This window comes from Pipistrellus kuhlii, unplaced genomic scaffold, assembly GCF_014108245.1.
Source record: "Pipistrellus kuhlii isolate mPipKuh1 unplaced genomic scaffold, mPipKuh1.p scaffold_m20_p_26, whole genome shotgun sequence".
NCBI classification, from domain to species: Eukaryota; Metazoa; Chordata; class Mammalia; order Chiroptera; family Vespertilionidae; genus Pipistrellus; species Pipistrellus kuhlii.
The window spans coordinates 8,181,811-8,199,125 of NW_023425525.1; the positions used below are offsets into that span (position 1 = coordinate 8,181,811).

The 17,315-nt window shown below is 44.8% G+C and overlaps 1 protein-coding gene across 5 annotated transcripts in view; it reads left to right on the forward strand.

The window, feature by feature from the left end:
* The first annotated feature begins 5,244 nt into the window (after positions 1-5,244).
* The window catches only part of ZNRF2 (zinc and ring finger 2), a 61,580-nt gene continuing 49,509 nt past the window's right edge, over positions 5,245-17,315 (forward strand). For all 5 annotated transcript variants that reach the window (XR_004990679.2, XR_004990680.2, XM_036453762.2 and 2 more), the window contains exon 1: positions 5,245-5,704. Coding sequence is in view for 3 of the 5 variants with exons in the window: in XM_036453762.2 (XP_036309655.1) it covers positions 5,248-5,704 (457 nt within the window). In the remaining 2 variants the exon portion in view is untranslated. The remainder of the gene's footprint in view (positions 5,705-17,315) is intronic.

The window sequence follows — 17,315 nt, forward strand, 5'->3', positions numbered from 1 at the left end:
GAGCATGTGCCCTGACTGGGAATTGAACAGTGACCTCTTAGTTCATAGGCTGACAAACGCTGAACCACTGAGCCATGCAGGCTGAGCAAGGCTGCTCTCTCTCTCTCTCTCTCTCTCTCTCTCTCTCTCTCTCTCTTTCTTAAAATATATTTTATTGATTTTTTACAGAGAGGAAGGGAGAGAGATAGAAAGTTAGCCTCCTGCACCCCCCCCCCCCCCACTGGGAATGTGCTCGCAACCAAGGTACATACCCTTGACCTGAATCGAACCCAGGACCCTCCAGTCTGCAGGCTGATACTCTATCCACTGAGCCAAACCGGTTTCAGCAAGGCTGCTCTCTTAATAACTTTTGAACCTGCCCTACATTATCCCCCTAGTCTTCTTCTTATTCTTTTTGTTTTGTTTTGTTTTGTTAATCCCCCCCGAAGATATCCACCCCTGTTTTTAGATAAGGTGGGAAGGAGTGGGGGAGAAACATTGACGTAAGAGACACACGTTGAATGGTTGCCTCCCGCACTCGCCCTTGTTGGGGGATCAGGGACTGAGCCTTCATCAGAATTGAACCTGGGACCCTTCAGTCCTTGGGCCAATGCTCTATCCACTGGTTAGGACTAGCCTCCTAGTCTGGGTGTACAGATGTGAGGCCTGTCATGAACCAGATCACTTAGTGACAATCAAGATCAGTAATAATAACAACAACAACATGATCAGTGCTGTAGAGGCAGTATTAACACAGCACTGAGTGGGAAACTGAAGCCAGTCTGTGACAATGGGCTGGGAGAGGGGTGATGGGCCATCCACATGAATAGGGCATTTATTTATTTTTAAAATATTTATTTATTATATTTTATTGATTTTTTACAGAGAGGAAGGGAGAGGGAGAGTTAGAAACATCGATGAGAGAGAAACATCCATCAGCTGCCTCCTGCACACCCCCACCTGGGGATGTGCCCGCTACTTAGGTACATGCCCTTGACCAGAATTGAACCTGGGACCTTTCAGTCCGCAGGCCGATGATCTATCGACTGGGCAACACCAGTTTTGGCGAATAGGGCATTTAATCAAAATGATGATCACGCTGTAATATGATATTCTGTTTTGAAACTAATCAGTGATTACATACAACAGTGGCTCTCAAACATTAGCATGTGTCAGAATCTCTCAGAGGGCTTGTTCAAGAACCATTAATTCAGTAGGTGTGGGGTGGGGCCGGAATATCCGCTTTCTGACAAGTTCCTTGGCAATGCAGATCCCGATGGTGTGGAATATCCCTTGAGGACCACTGATCTAAACGTCTGAATTAAGAGTTGTGCTAGATGGTGTTGCTAGGAACACAATTTAAAGCAAATAGAATCTAGCTGTTCCACTCTCTCACACACACAAATTAGTTTTCTTAAAACTACACTTTGATGGCTTAGTAACTGTTATACATTTTTCATATAACAATTTTTATTGTAAAATGTTTACTAAGATTTAATATTTACCGTAGATATTTGACAGTCAGACAACAGTTCTTTTGTGTGTGGCAAAAGGCATGCTTGCCATGTGCTTGCCAAAATTCTTTCCTTCTCTTCCTGGGAAGCACTCCTAAAACCACATTTCCTGACCCCTCTGCAGTTAGCTTAGACCAGTGGTCGGCAAACCGCAGCTCGCGAGCCACATGCTGCTCTTTGGCCCCTTGAGTGTGGCTCTTCCACAAAATACCACGTGTGGGCACGTGTACAGCGTGATTGAAGGAGTACCCTAATTAAGTAAATAACAATGTACCTACCTATATAGTTTAAGTTTAAAAAATCAGCTCTCAAAAGAAATTTCAATCGTTGTACTGTTGATATTTAGCTCTGTAGACTGATGAGTTTGCTGACCACTGGGTTAGACCATGTGAGTGGATTGTGAGAAGGAGGTTTGGCCTTTTTCCTTTAGCCAGCCAGGTGCGCAGGATCTAGTGAAGGACCAGAATTCCAGGGGCCTACTTAGGCAACTGGTAAGAGCATTTGTTCCTGAGTCACCACTTGCAGAAGAGACACTCAGGATTGCCCTGCAAGTAGGGGCACCTTTTAGACAGAGATGAGAGGGTGTACTAACGGACCTTGCCTTGTGCTTCTGTGGCATCACAGCCCTGAGGTTTAGGGGTTTGCCCCCTGTGTAGCTTAGTGTACCCTGATATTGTGCTGTGCCTCGCACTAACACAGAACACACTGAGTGAATGACCACTACAAATCCAATTTCTATCCCTTACATCCAACATTCAGCCTGTAAGTGGTCTTCTCACCACTCATTTACTCAACCAATACTTACCTGCAGGCTACTGTGTGCCAAGCACCGGTGATTGAAAAAACACACTCTTTCCACGCCGCCATGAAATTTACAGTCTTGTTAGGCATGGGAATAAATTAAAGAAATGTAACATTTCAATTGTTGTGAGTGGTGTGAATGCAGGACACCTGGCACTATAAAGGTTTTTTGTTCCTAGTTAGGAATAAATGTAGAGCACATGTAAGGTGTAATTACCATCTGGGGAAAAGTGACAAAACCAGCCAAGTTTGGACGTGATACAGCATAACATAAATCTGAATATAGCTAAGAGTCATCAGGTTTTATTGTTATCTTTCCATTTATTAGTTTTAACTGATGAATGGGGTGTGCTTCATAAATGTATGTGTGAAGATGACTGTGAAACTCTCACTTACCAGCTGTTAGCTCCCTGAGGACTTGCAAAAGTCCTTTACTCCTTTTTGAAAATCGGTGTTTATAATTTTTTCTAGTAGCAGTAGGTTCTTAGGATATTGGAAACAATTTACTGCTGGGCCAGAGTTTTACAATGAAGGCCTCATTTAGTAAAAGGTAAACCAAATCAAATCACTAAATACCTTCTTGAATAGCAGCTTGTCATGTTGCTAACCACTTTGGCCTTTTTAACATTTCTCTGCTTAACAAGTAAATGTTGGTTTCAGTAAGCTCATAAACAGGATGTATATGTGTGTGTGTATATACATGTACATACATATATGAATATAAATATGTACTTAGAGATATATATTTCACTGGTATCTGATATATTTACACACATATACACAATGTATTTATGGGGTGGGCAAAAGTATAGTTGTAAGGACATTAAGTTTATTCTTGTATTCTTATTTATTAATTGTATTATTTTCATGCGAACAATTGTAAACCTACTTTTGCCCACCCCTATATATCTATCTGTATATATATTCTTCTCTTGTTTAAAAACTTGATTCTCATACTTCAAAGTGATGAAAATCATTACATAAATGACCTTACAGGCATGGAAACTTTTTAAAAATTTATTTCTGTAGTTTGTACAAAAAAAAACAGTTGCTATTATTTTCGCATAGAGAACACTTTAGGCATTTTCAAAAGGGGAGGGTTAGAGCAGGCTGGTCACTAGACATGTAGCCATGTTCTACTACCAAGATACTAGGTCACAGGTAATTTTAATAAGTTTCATTCTAGCCCAGTGGGCGTGGCTCAGTGGTTGAGCATGGATCTACGAACCAGGAGGTCACAGTTCCATTCCCAGTCAGGGCACATGCCTGGGATGTGCTGGCTGGATCCTCAGTCCAGGGCATGCAGGAGGCAGCTGATCAATGATTCTCTCTCATCATTGGTGTTTCTCTCTCCCCTTCTCCCTTCTTCTCTGAAATAAATATATTTAAAAAATTCCTTTTTAGAGGAATTATCGGATTTCTAAGCTGCGAGCGCCCTAGGGATTTATATTTAAATACCCCAGAAAGGAAACTAAAGTAAAAAAAAAGGCAAAATAACTTGCTCAATATAGTAACTTAATTTGGTCCCAGACCTAGACCCAAGGTCTCCTAAATCGGGTGCAGCTTTCTCTACACCAGGGTTCTTGTCCTGCAACTGAAGGTCAAGCTGGATTATCCTTAGTTCCTCCAACAATGCGCTTCTTCCCTCCCAGGTCCGAGTGTTTGATCGGACAGGGCTGATTCAGATTAAGTTGCCTTCTGCCTCCCTGTTTCTTTTGTTCCCACTGTTCTTAGTTTTTACCATCAGCACTGCCGATCTTCTGTCTCAAATAAAAGACACACTCACTTAATAACACCCACAAGGAACGTAACACCCACACAAACTGATTGGCTCGGCGGAGGGGACAGGCTCCTGCCATTTCCAGCCGGGAAAAGGTGAAGGGGACACACTCTGCATCGCGTGGCCACGTGCGGGAGGAGGGGCCGCCTTTTGGTTGGTGCCCGGAGGGGCTGAATCCCACCAATCGGCGTGGGCCCCGCGGTGGAGGAGGGGGCGCGTTCCGGGGGGCGGGGGGAGGGCGGGGCTCGGGACCTGTCCATCACCGGACCCTCGGGGAGGCAGCACCTACCACACCGCGGTACCTTATGGGGGCGGGACCGGGGCGCGGAGGCCTCGGCTGGAGAAGGCGGGGCCAGGGCGGCTGGAGCCAATCCTCGGCGCGGCGCGGCACGAGGGGGCGGGGCCACCGCGTGCGACCCAAACACAGGGGCCCCGGCTCACCCAGGACCCGCGAGGCTCCCCGGCCTTCCGGCTCCAGGCTCGGCCGCCTCCTCCCCTCCCGGACGCCCCTCGTGGGCCACACCGCCCCCCGCCCCTCCTTCCCCGGGGTTGTGCGGCGCGGCGGCGGCGGCGGCCGTTGCCGGGAAGCGCGCGCCGCTGTTCTTGACTCCTCGCCATCCCTCCCCTCACGCGCCGCCCGTTTTTCCTCGTTCTCCGTTAATAACAGCTGGGCGGCTGGGGGAGGAGGAAGGTGGCCCCGGCGGAGTGTGGGCGGGCGCCTCCCACTCAGCCGCGAGCCGCCGTGCGAGCCGGAGGATGGCGGCGGCGGTAGCGGGGGCCGCCCGGGAGGAGGCGGTGCCGAGGCCCGCGGCGCAGAGCACGGCGGCGGCAGAGAGCGGCAGCAGCCCGGCGCGGCGCGGCAGAACCGAAACCAGCGGCAGCCGGACCGCCACCTGAGCCGCCCTTCCCGCCCCCGGAGCGAGGAGCGAGCGAGCCAGCCCGGACCGTCTCCCTTCCCGCCTCTCCGCGCCTCCCGCGCCCGCCGTCCCCGCCAGAAGGAGAGCGCGCCGGCCGCCGGCCGCCCCTCGGGGCGCCGGGCAGAGGCCCTGGACGTGCGGGCTCCCCGGCGGGCCGGCCGCGGCGCCCCGGCCCTGCCCTCCCGCTCCCGCGCTCGCCCCCGCCCTCCCGGCGCTCCGGGCGCTGCGCGCGGGCCCGGCCCGGGGCAGGGCGGCCATGGGCGCCAAGCAGAGCGGCCCGGCCGCCGCTAACGGCCGCACCCGCGCGTACTCGGGCTCCGACGTACCTTCCGGCAGCGGCGGCGGCGGCGGCGCCAATGGGACCGCGGGCGGCGGCGGGGCGCGGGCCGCGGCCGCCGGGAGGCTCCCGGCTCCGGGGCCGGGCGCGCACCAGCCCGGCGCCTCGGGCGGCGCCGCGGCGGCCCCGGCGGCCTCGCGCAGCCGCTCTCTCGGCGGGGCCGGGGGCGCCGGGGCGCCGGGGGCCCGCGCCGCGCAGTCCTCCCTCAGCATCCCCCACAGCAGCGGCGGCCAGTACGGCTCGCAGGACTCGGTGCACAGCAGCCCGGAGGACGGCGGCGGCGGCGGCAGGGACCGGCCGGCGGGCGGGGGCCCCGGCGGGCCGCGCCTGGTCATCGGCTCACTCCCGGCTCACCTCTCGCCGCACTTGTTTGGAGGTACGGCCCCCCCTTTCTCCCCCTCCGTCCTCCCTCCCTGCCCCCCTCCCCGGCTCCCGCGGCGGCACGTGTGTTTGCCTTCTCCTTTTCTCCTTCAGCCCGGGCGCCGCGGGCCGGGCCAGCCTCCCGGCAGGAAGGTCGCCCCTTAACCCTCGGGACGCCCGCCGCCCGGCCAGACCCCGGCGTGTTTGCTTTTCTTAACCACGGGGGACCCTTACCTCCCCGCGGCTCCCCTGCCCGGGGAGCCCTCGCTTCCCCAACCCGCCTCACCCCCCGGAAGGTGAAAGGAGCAAATGGTGTTTTATAACCGCCCGGACGCAGCAGCAGTCCTGGTGCCTGTGGGTTTTGGTATCAGGAAGTCAGAAGACCCGTTGCAAAATGTAGTTTCTATCTTGGGACTCGAGTGGCGAGCGGCGTTGAAAGGCCAGAAGTCAGAGGGTCTCACCTAAACTCGAGTATTTGGAAGCGGAGGGAACGATCTCCTTTGGGTGGTGGTTAATCTGAAACGAATGCTTAAGTTTGCAAACAGTCCCACCTACTGTGCACACTCGGATGGGATGGACGTATTCATGGGAAGTGTGTGTGTTAGCCCCCGTAAACTTCTGCTTTATATGCTGGTCCGCGGGAGTCCTGCTCCATTGGGACAGCATCTGAGACACTGAAAACGGTTTAAGGGGAGGGACTGGTAATTGTCACAGCTCTGCCCACAAGGTGCAGAGGGAAGCCTAGGCGCAGAGCAGTGTTGACTTGAGTTCAGGAAAAGTCACTTGTGAGAAATGGAAATTTTTAGTAGCAAAGTGATGTGTTTTTATGCAGGAACGGCAGGAAGGGGGCACTTGGTTTGAGGAAAATGAGTTGGAATTGTTCAGTTATGTTTTAGGGTGATCCTCGCTACCTCGGAACAGTTACAGGAAATGAATCAAGACACCCCTCTCTTCCCAGTTCAGGGGGGAGGGGGAAAGGGGTTAAGTCTGGTTAGAGATGCCGTAGGAGGTAAACATTCCCATCTCATTGCATTATGTATCTTGATATAACATCCACAACTGAGCACAGATAAACTGCACACACCATCCCCTCCATTTCTGTGCCTTTTTTATTCATGTTTATAAACGTGAGAAATTTGAGTAGACAGTTGGTAAAGTGGGATGTCCAATAATGTAATTTAGCTCTCTGTGCTGATGTTCTGTGCTGTCAGCCTTCACGTTGGCATAAATTAAAGATGGGAATGTCATGTTTAGTTTTTTTCCATCTTTTCAGTACTGCTTTGCACAGTCAGTATAAAACAACTCTTTACCTTATTTCAATAACTTGTTATAAAGTCATTTTGCTATGTAAATAAAAGTTCTTAATGCTTCCTAAAATTGGGCCAGTTTAAAAAATTTGTTTTTTTTTTTTAAAGAACTAGTGTTTTCCTTCTTTTGATTTGAGTATAATAAATTAATAAATGCAGTTGAAGGTACTGTAATCACCACATGGAGGAATAAGAAAAGCCAGTTTCTTGAGAATGGGAGATTAGTACAACAATAAAAGATAGCTGGTTTTAAAAATATTTCTTTATTAAATGAAAACTTGTATTTAGCAGTTAGGATGATCAAAAGATGTATGTTTAAAGCTTGCTAAAGAAGGGGAAGAAGGAAAAGGCTTGTCAAATTAATAGTTCTTATTTCTTTAGTATACTGATTACTGTCTTTTTTTTTTTTTTTTAAAGGTCTAATATCCTTTAACAAAGTATATCTATGGGTTTATTTTCTTAAAGTAAATGCATTCCAGTCAGAGCAGAGGACAAATAGTTGGCACCCATGCTATTAAGTCATAGTAAATTAGCAAATGAAAAAGACCTAGTTCCTGAAAGTTAGAGAGGTAAAGCACTCATCTATTTTCTTATCTAAGTCCCTAGATTTTTATGTTTAGCTTTTTTTTAGTACTTTTGTGTTTAGGGTAATTGGGCCTAGCAGCAAAACAGTGAGGAACGTGTGGCAGTCTTTCTTAATTAGGTCTTTGTAGAGAATCAGCACTAATGACCTAAGGCATCTATTGTATGCAATTAACTTTTTCTTCTATGCATTTAGGAGGATTCTTGAAAAACTTGCTAAGTGCTTGTACCTTAAGTCCTACTTGAGACCAGAAGATAGAATACACCAAATCTTTCCAGTGACATTTGCTTCAGTGAGATTTTTACCTCTATTTCAGTGGATGAGTTTGTCAGGGAAACTCTATAGAACCATATTTCTCATTATCCTGAGGTTTAGGGAGCCAGATGATAATTCTTATTTAGAAATTAGACTTGACTATATTTCACATTGATTTAATTTTTAGTATGTATTATAGAATTAATGTTTATTCGGTTACAAAGTGTACAAATGTGCATATATAAAGTAACTCCATCTGAGTAATGAATAAAGGAATATTTCTGAATTAGTGGAAATTTATTACTGTAATTCTATAAAACTTATTTTCACTGATGTTTGCATTAATATCTCCTAATAAGGAGAATTGATACTAATAAGATTCAGAATTATTCTCTTATGGGCTGTCAGATAATTTATAGAAAAGAAAAACCTAAACCAGTACTATTATATGTTTGTTTTTTAAAATTTGTTAGTTTTAGCAAGGTAAATTGTTTCGATTCCATCATAATGAATTACCAAATTAAATGAGGTGTTCTGTGTTGGTTTGTTTTGCTCTCTCTTGGACATGTATTTTGGTGATGTACACTTCTGTAATTCTCTCTGTTTAGAGAGAGAGAGGTGCTTAATAGAGATGTCTTAGTTTACAGACATTTCCTAGAACTGAGTTGTTGGATAAAACATCAGAATGTTATTATAATACAAACAGGAGTGTTTTTTGTTTTTGTTGAATATATTTGTATTGATTTCAGAGAGGAAGGGAGAGAGGGATAGAAATATCGATGACAGAGAATTATTGATCAGCGATCCCCCTGCAATCCCCCTAGTGGGGATGGAGCCTGAAATCTGGGCATGTGCCCTGACTGGGAATCGAACCAGACCCTCCTGGTTCATGGGCCAATGCTCAACCACTGAGCCACATCGGCTGGACCATACAGGAGTTTTTAGGTGAGGTATGTTTTTCTTGTGTTTATGTTGTTGTTTTTTGTTGTTGTTGTTAGTTTCAAACTGCTGAGTATAATAGTATTAAAGTGAACAAAAGCCTTCTCTTGTCTATCACTTTTGTTTACAACAGGTCTTAAGGTAATAGTCTACTATTTAAAAATCACAGAATTTTTTTGCTTTATTTTATGTCTACATTTTTTTCTGCTGTCAAGTTGCTAGTGTTCATCAAGGTAATTATTATGGGTGGTAATATCCAGTCTTTAAGATCCAGTAAGGATGAGGGAGCTAAATTGCACTATAAAAATATACCAGTGAACAGAGATTATTTCTAAAGAAATCATGTGGGTTTCTAATATTCATGAGTCTGAGAGTGAAAATGTAAAATGAATTAATCTAGACTATTAACCGGTGGGACTGGATTGCTTTTGACTTCTTCCTGATTGGCTTGAGTTTGTTTGGGTGTGGTGTGCTCCTGAGTATTTCAGTAGGCTGATTGTAATTCAGGTGCCACCTGTTATCTAAGAAACAAGCTTCTTTATATGGAAGGAATGTGGATTATCTCAAAACTGAATATGTCAAATAAAATCTGTATTTTTAGGCAGATTTATTTATCTTAATCTTCAAGACAGATGTGGGTTTATTGTGATTAATCTACTTCCTATTCTTGAATGTTCTTTTATTCAATTGAAGACTTTTAAGGGTGTGATAGAAGAAAATGACACTTTTAATGATAACTCATCACTCCCCCAAAACAACTCTGATAATTTGTGTTTTTCACTTGTAATTCCACATAGTTTAAACTCTAGGCGATACTGTGTGTTTTATGCCTTCTTTAAATGCTAAAGTGTGGAAGCTAAGTTTCGGCTTTGGGAATGTTTTGACAGTGCAAGGTGGATGGTGGGCTGCTGGGAGGCGTGTTTGTGTTGCACTGGACATCATCTGATAGGAGCTGCCTGGCCTAAGTACGGTTGATGCTCTGCTGGCTGCGAAGCCACTAAGAGCTCTGCTGTTTCACCTATAGATAGTGTCTCCAGCAAGTCCCCTTGCCCCCTTCAATATGATTGTTTTGCCTGGTAACTAGTAAATAGGTTCTTATTTCCTGGTTACCAATAACATTAATTAGATACCAGCTTGTGTCTTTAAGGAGAATTGCCTTAATGTTATATTTGTTTTATATACTGGGTATAAATACAAATGGTTATATTTAGTAAATAGGTTAAAAGAGAAGTATAGAAACTGCTTTATGTAGCAAAGTACTTTCTAAATGTTTTAATTTTCCATGTACTTGACTGGCATCAACTAATGAGTTAAGTTTGTTTTATACTTAACAGTTTAGAAATTGGGGAAAACATGCCCATTGTATGAATAAAAGGCTCAAAAATACCTTGTGTTAGTTTGTGTGATACTTAATAAATTACTACAAGTTTAGCTGCCTAAAACAGCATATATTTATCTCATAGCTTCTTTGAGTTAGGAGTCTGGGTGCAGCTTAACGTAGATTCTCTGCAAGAATGTAATTAAGGTGTTGGCCAGAACTTGGATTGTTATCTAGAGACTCAATGGGGATTGGGTCTGCTTCCAAGCTCCCTCTCTCCCTCAGGTTGTTGGTAGAACTCGTTTCTTCATAGTTTTAAAGCTCGGGACAGCTTGCTTCTTCAAACACAGCGAGGGAGAGCACCTAGCAGGGTGAGCTGGTGCTGCACTCTTTTCTTATGTGAATACTAGAGTACTGCTGGGGTCCTTCGGCCTAGCCTGTGGGGATTGGGCTGGAGCTGGCTCTCCAACATCCTCTGAGGGGTCTCAGATTGTGAGAGGGCACAGTCTATGCCGAGGGACCCACCTAGTGCATAATTGGGATGAGGGAGGGATTGTGGGAGGGCTCCAGGTGTGTCTAGCCCATCTAGCCTAGTCCCGATTGACTGGCCAGACCCCAGCAGCAAGCTAACCCACTGGTTGAAGCATCTGCCCCTAGTTGTCAGTGAGCATCATAGCAACTGGTCGAACGGTCAAAGGAATAGATGAATAGTCGGACACAGCATATTAGGCTTTTATTATATAGGCTAGGATGTAGAAGTGATCACACGCAGCCCATTGGTTAGAAGCAATTCACTGGTCCTATTCACACTCAAGACAGAAAGGCAGGGATCAGTGTGGACAAACACAGTCTGTCCGCCACATAGATTATAGACTTATTGACCAGCTAAACATACAACTGTTCTGATTTCAAACTCTGTTTTTATTCACTTTGAAAAAGTAATGATGTGTGTGGTGTTAGTTTAGTAAACAGGAATTGATCCCCTTTGGGGCTGGGCATTGTGTTGTTAGGGGTACTAATATGGGGCTGCTTCCTGGTCTTGCTCAGCTCTGGGTTGAGATTGTTATATACAGGTGCTATAATAGGACTACTAACAGTGCTTTGTAGGGTATCATTGTCTAGCAGACAAAGATTACTTCCAGAGCAAGGAACATTTGAACTGTTTTGAAGCATTTAGAAGTTTGATGCAGAAAGGATACTACAGATTCAAGGAAGCACCCACAAATGTCTCAGATTTTTATAGAGTATACTAAAGATTTAAATGTCTCTAGATTGTAAGGTGCAAGGAGGAATGATTAGAACATGAAACTTGAAAAATAGGTTTGGACCAATTGCAGAAGGGTTTTATAGTACTCTTAAGTTGTTTAACCCTACCAAGTTTAAAAGCAGGGTAAGTCATGATCAGGCCAAGGGTACCATCACTGTCAGTTAATGGTGGGTAGCAGCTTTCCAAGAAGTATAGTGCTCAGCCTTGAAAGTTGTATACAATACTTGTTAAGAGGGGAGAGTGGTACCAGGAAGATAAGCTAGAACTTCTTTAGAATACTAGAGGCCCGATGCATGAAGTTTGTGCACGGGCGTGGGGAGGGTCCCCTCAGCCTAGCCTGCACCCTCCCCAATCTGGGACCCCTTGGGGGATGTCCTATAAATGTTTCTCTCTTCTCCGCATCCAGCGTGGCTAGACAGCGGTCTGGTTCCTGAGTAGGGGTGATGGGGGATTGAGAAAATGAGACACACAAATACAGTAGGGAAAGCAGGGACTGTATAGGACCACTGACCTCTGATGGAGAGATGGATCCAGAGCCAATCCATCTTGTTTATTTTATACAGCGAAACCCAGGAAATTTTACTAAAGCCCAAGACAAAGGAGATTATGAACATTCTTTGTAATTGTCACTTCTGTTTGTTCCTGGTGCTTGACTGGATTTAGATAATGAAACCCATTCCCTGGTGCCTGGGCTGAAGGTCAGGCTGACAACACTCCTGCCTCTGGCAAGGTGTGTTTCCAGGACAGGGCTCTGCCAATGCCACTGGATTCAGTTGACAATAATTAAAGAAATGCTTGTGTGCCTTCCCAGGCGCTCTCTACAGTGTCCGACTGCCAGTTTGGATCAGGCCTAAACTGGCAGTTGGACATCCCTCTCATTATCCTGGACTGCTGGGTCCTAATCGCTCACTTTCCTGCCTGCCTAGTCTCCCTAATTGCGCCCCCTCCCTACCCCCCGCTGACCTGGTCACTCCTAACTGCCCCCCCACTACAGGCCAGGTCTCCCCCAACTGCTCCCCTGCTAGCTTGGTAGCACCAAACTACTCCCCCCTCCCCCAACCTGGTTATCCCCACTGTCGCGCTCGATTGGCCTGGTCGCCCCTAACTGTCCCCCCCCCTGCTGGCCTGGTCACTCCTCATGGCCTCACCCGCTCCGGCCTGATTGCCACGCGTAGCCTACTGTTCAGTCGTTTGGTTGTCCCTCACGAACCCCCCTGCCAGCCTGGTAGCCCCACGCAGCCTGCTATTCGGTCCTTTCATTGTCCCTTACTAGCCCCACTGCTGGCCTGGTCGCCCCATGCAGCCTGCTTGTTCAGTCCTTTGGTTGTCTCTCACTAATCCCCCCCTGCTGGCCTGGTTATAGGCAACCATCTTGTGGGGGCGTTAGGGTTAATTTGCATATCACCACTTTACTATATAATATAGTTAGTGGATGCCTAAATTGAAATCATGGCAATTGGTGAGGGAGAGGAAAAGTTGAATTTCATTGAGATTTCTTAGGTAGAATTAATTGATAGGATTGCAAACCTGAGTGCATAGTGAGGTCATTTATCAATACTAACAATACAGAAGGGATGAGCAAGTTTTAGAAATGATAATGAGTTCTTTTAGGCCTGTTAAACTTTGAGTGGCTATAGGATTTCCCATCTAGAAGCATCATTAAACAGTAGGAAGGAAATATGAGTCTTTAATTTGGGACACTACAAAAAAATTGAGAAATTGTCAATTTGCAGATGATAAGTGAAGCCAAAAAGTAAGATTCCTAAGGGATGGCTATAAATTGAAGAGCAAGCATGAAATTCTGGGGAGCAAGAACTTGAAGAGTCAGGCAGAGTAGGAGGCCAGAAATTAGAATTGAAACAGAAGGAAAATATTTTTTAATTTTAAAAGTATTTGTTCATTAGAGTAAATTAAAATACAAAAAAAAAACAACTGAAAATGACTTGTAATCTGATTACCAGAATAAAAATATTGATGTCTACTTTTTATAGATATAGATATGGATACAGATATATAGGAAGGAGCAAAAGTAGGTTATAGTTGTTTGGAAGGAAAATAATCCTATCTAATAAAGAGGTAACATGCAAATTGACTTTCACACTATCACAAGATGGCTGCCTACAAGCAGGCTGGCAGGGTGCTTAGTGAGGGACAACAAATGACTGAACAAGCAGGCATGGGGTGACCAGGACGGCAGGCAGGCAGGTGAGCGATTAGGATAGTGATCCAGGATTGTCAGAGGGTTGTCTGACTGCTGGTTTAGGCCCAATCCTTGGGATCCCTCAAGGGGTCCCAGATAGGAGAGGTTGCAGGCTCGGCTGAGGTATTCCTCCTCTCCCCCTTCCCCCCAAGCAGGAATTTCATGCTCTGGACCTCTAGTACAATAATCCTACCTAATAAAGAGGGAATATGCTAATTGACCCTCATACTATCACAAAAGATGGTGGCATCCACAGCCAATAAAAAGGGAATATGCTAATTGACTGCCATGCCCTCAAAGATGGTGGTGCCCAGTTCCCTCAGCCCCACTGGGGCGGCAGGCATGTGGCAAGGCCGGGCCTGCCTGCCTCTGGAGTCCCCCGCTCCCCTGCTGCCCAGGACTGGCCCAAGGTGCAGGCAAGCCAGGGCCAGCCGAGGCTTGTGCTGCTGGCAGTGGCAGCAACAGATGTGATGGGCATCACCTCCCCTGATCTCTGGGTTGCCTTCCATCCCTGAGGGCTCCCAAACTGTGAGAGGGGGCAGGCTGGGCTGAAGGACCCCCTCTCCAGTACATTAATTTTCATGCACCGGGCCTCTAGTAAGTAATAATGCAAAAATAAACTGTCTCATGTACTCAGAACTGTAAACCTACTTTTGCCTCACACTGTTTACTCCCACATGCACACACATTAGTTTTAGATTCAAAATTTGAGGCATTCATTCTGTATGTTTTGATTTTATACATTTTTGATGTTCTAATATAAGACTTTAAAGTTATAAATTTTCCTCCAAAAATTGCATTAGCTGAATTCCAAAAATTCTGATCATTCATCAGCTGCCTCTTGCACACCCCACATTGGGGATTGAGCCTGCAATCCAGACATGTGCCCTGACTGGGAATTGAGCTGTGACCTCTTGGTTCATAGGTCGATGCTCAACCACTGAGCTATGCCAGCCGGGCTATAACATGATCTTTTAAAATGACTGCTCAGTATTCCAAAATTTACTCAAATATTTAATGAGAACTACTTTGCTAAGTGCTGTCGGAAGAAATAGGATATACACTGAGTGGCCAGATTATTATGACCACCTGACATTTGTAGGCAAATTATTATAGTTCAATGCTGAATTGTATGGGATATGGATGCCGAAGGCCTGTTCAAATACCTTTGCTGTCTGCAGTTACCAAGATAAAACATTTCCAATTCGCACAGGAATACAAGGATTGGATACTCGAGCATTGGAAAAAAGTCATGTGGTCTGATAAATCACGTTTCCAGTTGCATCATGCAGATGGCAGAGTGAGAATTTCTGGGAGAAACAACATGAAAGCATGCAACCCACAGCCTGCATGAATACAACCCTTCAAGCTGTTGGGGGCAGTGTTATGGTTTGGGGCATGTTTTCCTGGCATGATTTGGGTCCTTTAATTCTTGTGGAAAAATGTCTGAGTAGCACAACATATCTAAGTATCATTGCTGATCAAGTTCATCCAATCATGTTGACGGCATATCCCAATGGAGATGGCTTCTTCCAACAAGACAATGTGCCATGCACGGTGGTGTTTCAAGAACATGAGGGAGACTTTACCTTGCTTAAGTGGCCCCCACAATCACCAGATCTAAATCCAATTGGGCATTTGTGGGACGAAGTTAAAAGAACCATCAGGTGGCTGGTACCACAACCATCAAATCTCACAGAACTGGACAAGGCTTTTCATCAGGCATGGTGTCAGATTCCTCGCATCACCTTTCAACATCCCATGGAGTCAGTGCCAAGAAGAATCGCCACAGTATTGAAAGCAAAAGGTGGCCCAACGAAGTACAGATGTGTCATAATAATCTGGCCACTCAGTGTATATTCCTGCTTTCATGGGTAGTTGAATTTTGAGTAATGTCTGTCAGAATCATTATTCTATTCAGTGCTCCCCCTTTTTTTTTTTTTTTTTTTAACAATAAGAAACTTAGTATGTCAAAGAAGAGTACATCTCATCGTTTGAATTTAATAAATTCTGACCATCTTGTATATCCTAATTTTTGTTGGAATGTAATTTGTTTCTAAGTCAGCTCTTGGTTTGAACAAAGAATTTTAGTAGTTTTATTATTTTTATTTCATTAGCTCTGCTCTTAACCCTTAGTTTCTCATTTGTAAAGCTAATTTTGTATTTTTCTTCTTAGTGCATTTTTTAAAAGTGTAACTTTAACATTTTTAGGTGGTAAATTTGCTGTTTTTGTTATTTTTAGTATTGCATTGTGGTCAGAGAATCTTAAGACTTTTTCAGTTGCAAATGATAGAAACACAGCTCAAAATAGCATTAAGTGGACAAATACTATATTGTCTCAAGTTATTAGGACCTAAAGGTAGCTCACGGAATTGAAGGAACAAGTGGAGGAATCAAGGTCAAGGTTCCTGGAGTTGAAACGTAGCAGTTCTGAACGTACCCACACCCACTGCCTGGTCTCCTTTGGCATTTTACCTAGTTTTGTCCCTTTCTATTGAGTTCTGTAGACCTTCTTTAAGCTGGTGGCCTGTAGGTCATTGCTATTTTCTTCACCTGTGATCTGAGAGGCCTGAAGGGACTATTTTGCACCCTTTCCAACAGAAGGACGCTGGTTTGCACACTTTAAGCCATGTGCCTAACGAGAGAGCAGTCACTGAGCATGAGATGGGATGCCTGTGTTTAGGCTGCATTCTCTTAACATGGGAAGAGCTTGGGTCTTCAGGTCGAGTTTCCTGGGTTTAGTCCATTTACTTCTTAAGTAAGTTACTTAACCTCTTTATATCTTACACCTTACTTTTCTCATCTCTAAGATCAAGGTAAGAATACTTACTTTGTAGATTTATGAGGATTAAAGAAATTTATATAGCTACATTATACCATATATTTTTAACCAACACTTGAACCTCTCTATCAAAAATGAAAGCATTCAAGACTCAGACGCCACTCCACATCCTCCTCTTCAAGAAGACCATATACTTTCCTCTTTTCAACTTCTCAGCTTTTGCAAAAGTAATCAAAAATCTTAGTTTTAGTTTTTATATGTGTTTTATTTCTAAGAGTCTCCCCTAAATATTTGAGTTATGTTTAAAGCACATTTCCAGCCACATTCCAAAAACTGTTCTTCAAAATGTATTTGATAACAAGGTTCTTGATTACCAAATTATTGTTTTTTAAAATCATATATAAAAACTTACTGCTCCAAAAAGAAATGTGTTTTATTTGCATAAAGAAAATACATGTAAACTGAATTTTGAACCAAAGCAAATAGATATAATGTGGACTATACAAATTGGGACAATTATAAAATTGTCTTAGAAATAAAATTATGCTGTGTTTAATAGTTCTTCTTTTATAAATATTTGAATGTGCTGCAAGATATTCTTACTCAATCTGAATGTGCTGTGTTGGTGGTTGGAGATGGGTGTGATGGTTAGAGAGAAGTCAAGTCTGGCCAGTTAGTGCAAGCTACTTCTCCAGGGCAGAATCTGAAAAACTTAGCATTCTTATAGTTACTGTATGATTTACTGTATCTCAGGCAACCTGGATGACTTGGCATTTGATAAAGCAATTCACTACATTGGCTGGGGCTTTGATACCCTCCAATCTCAGAGCTCTAAGGTCTGGATTTGGAATTCTCCAGATTTCTTATCCAGTATAGCACTTTTTCAGACACAGTGCACTTGTCACCTTAACTCTCAGTTCCTTAATAACTCCCACTGTTTACTTCTTCCACCTTGTTGCCTTATACAGAGTTGTTC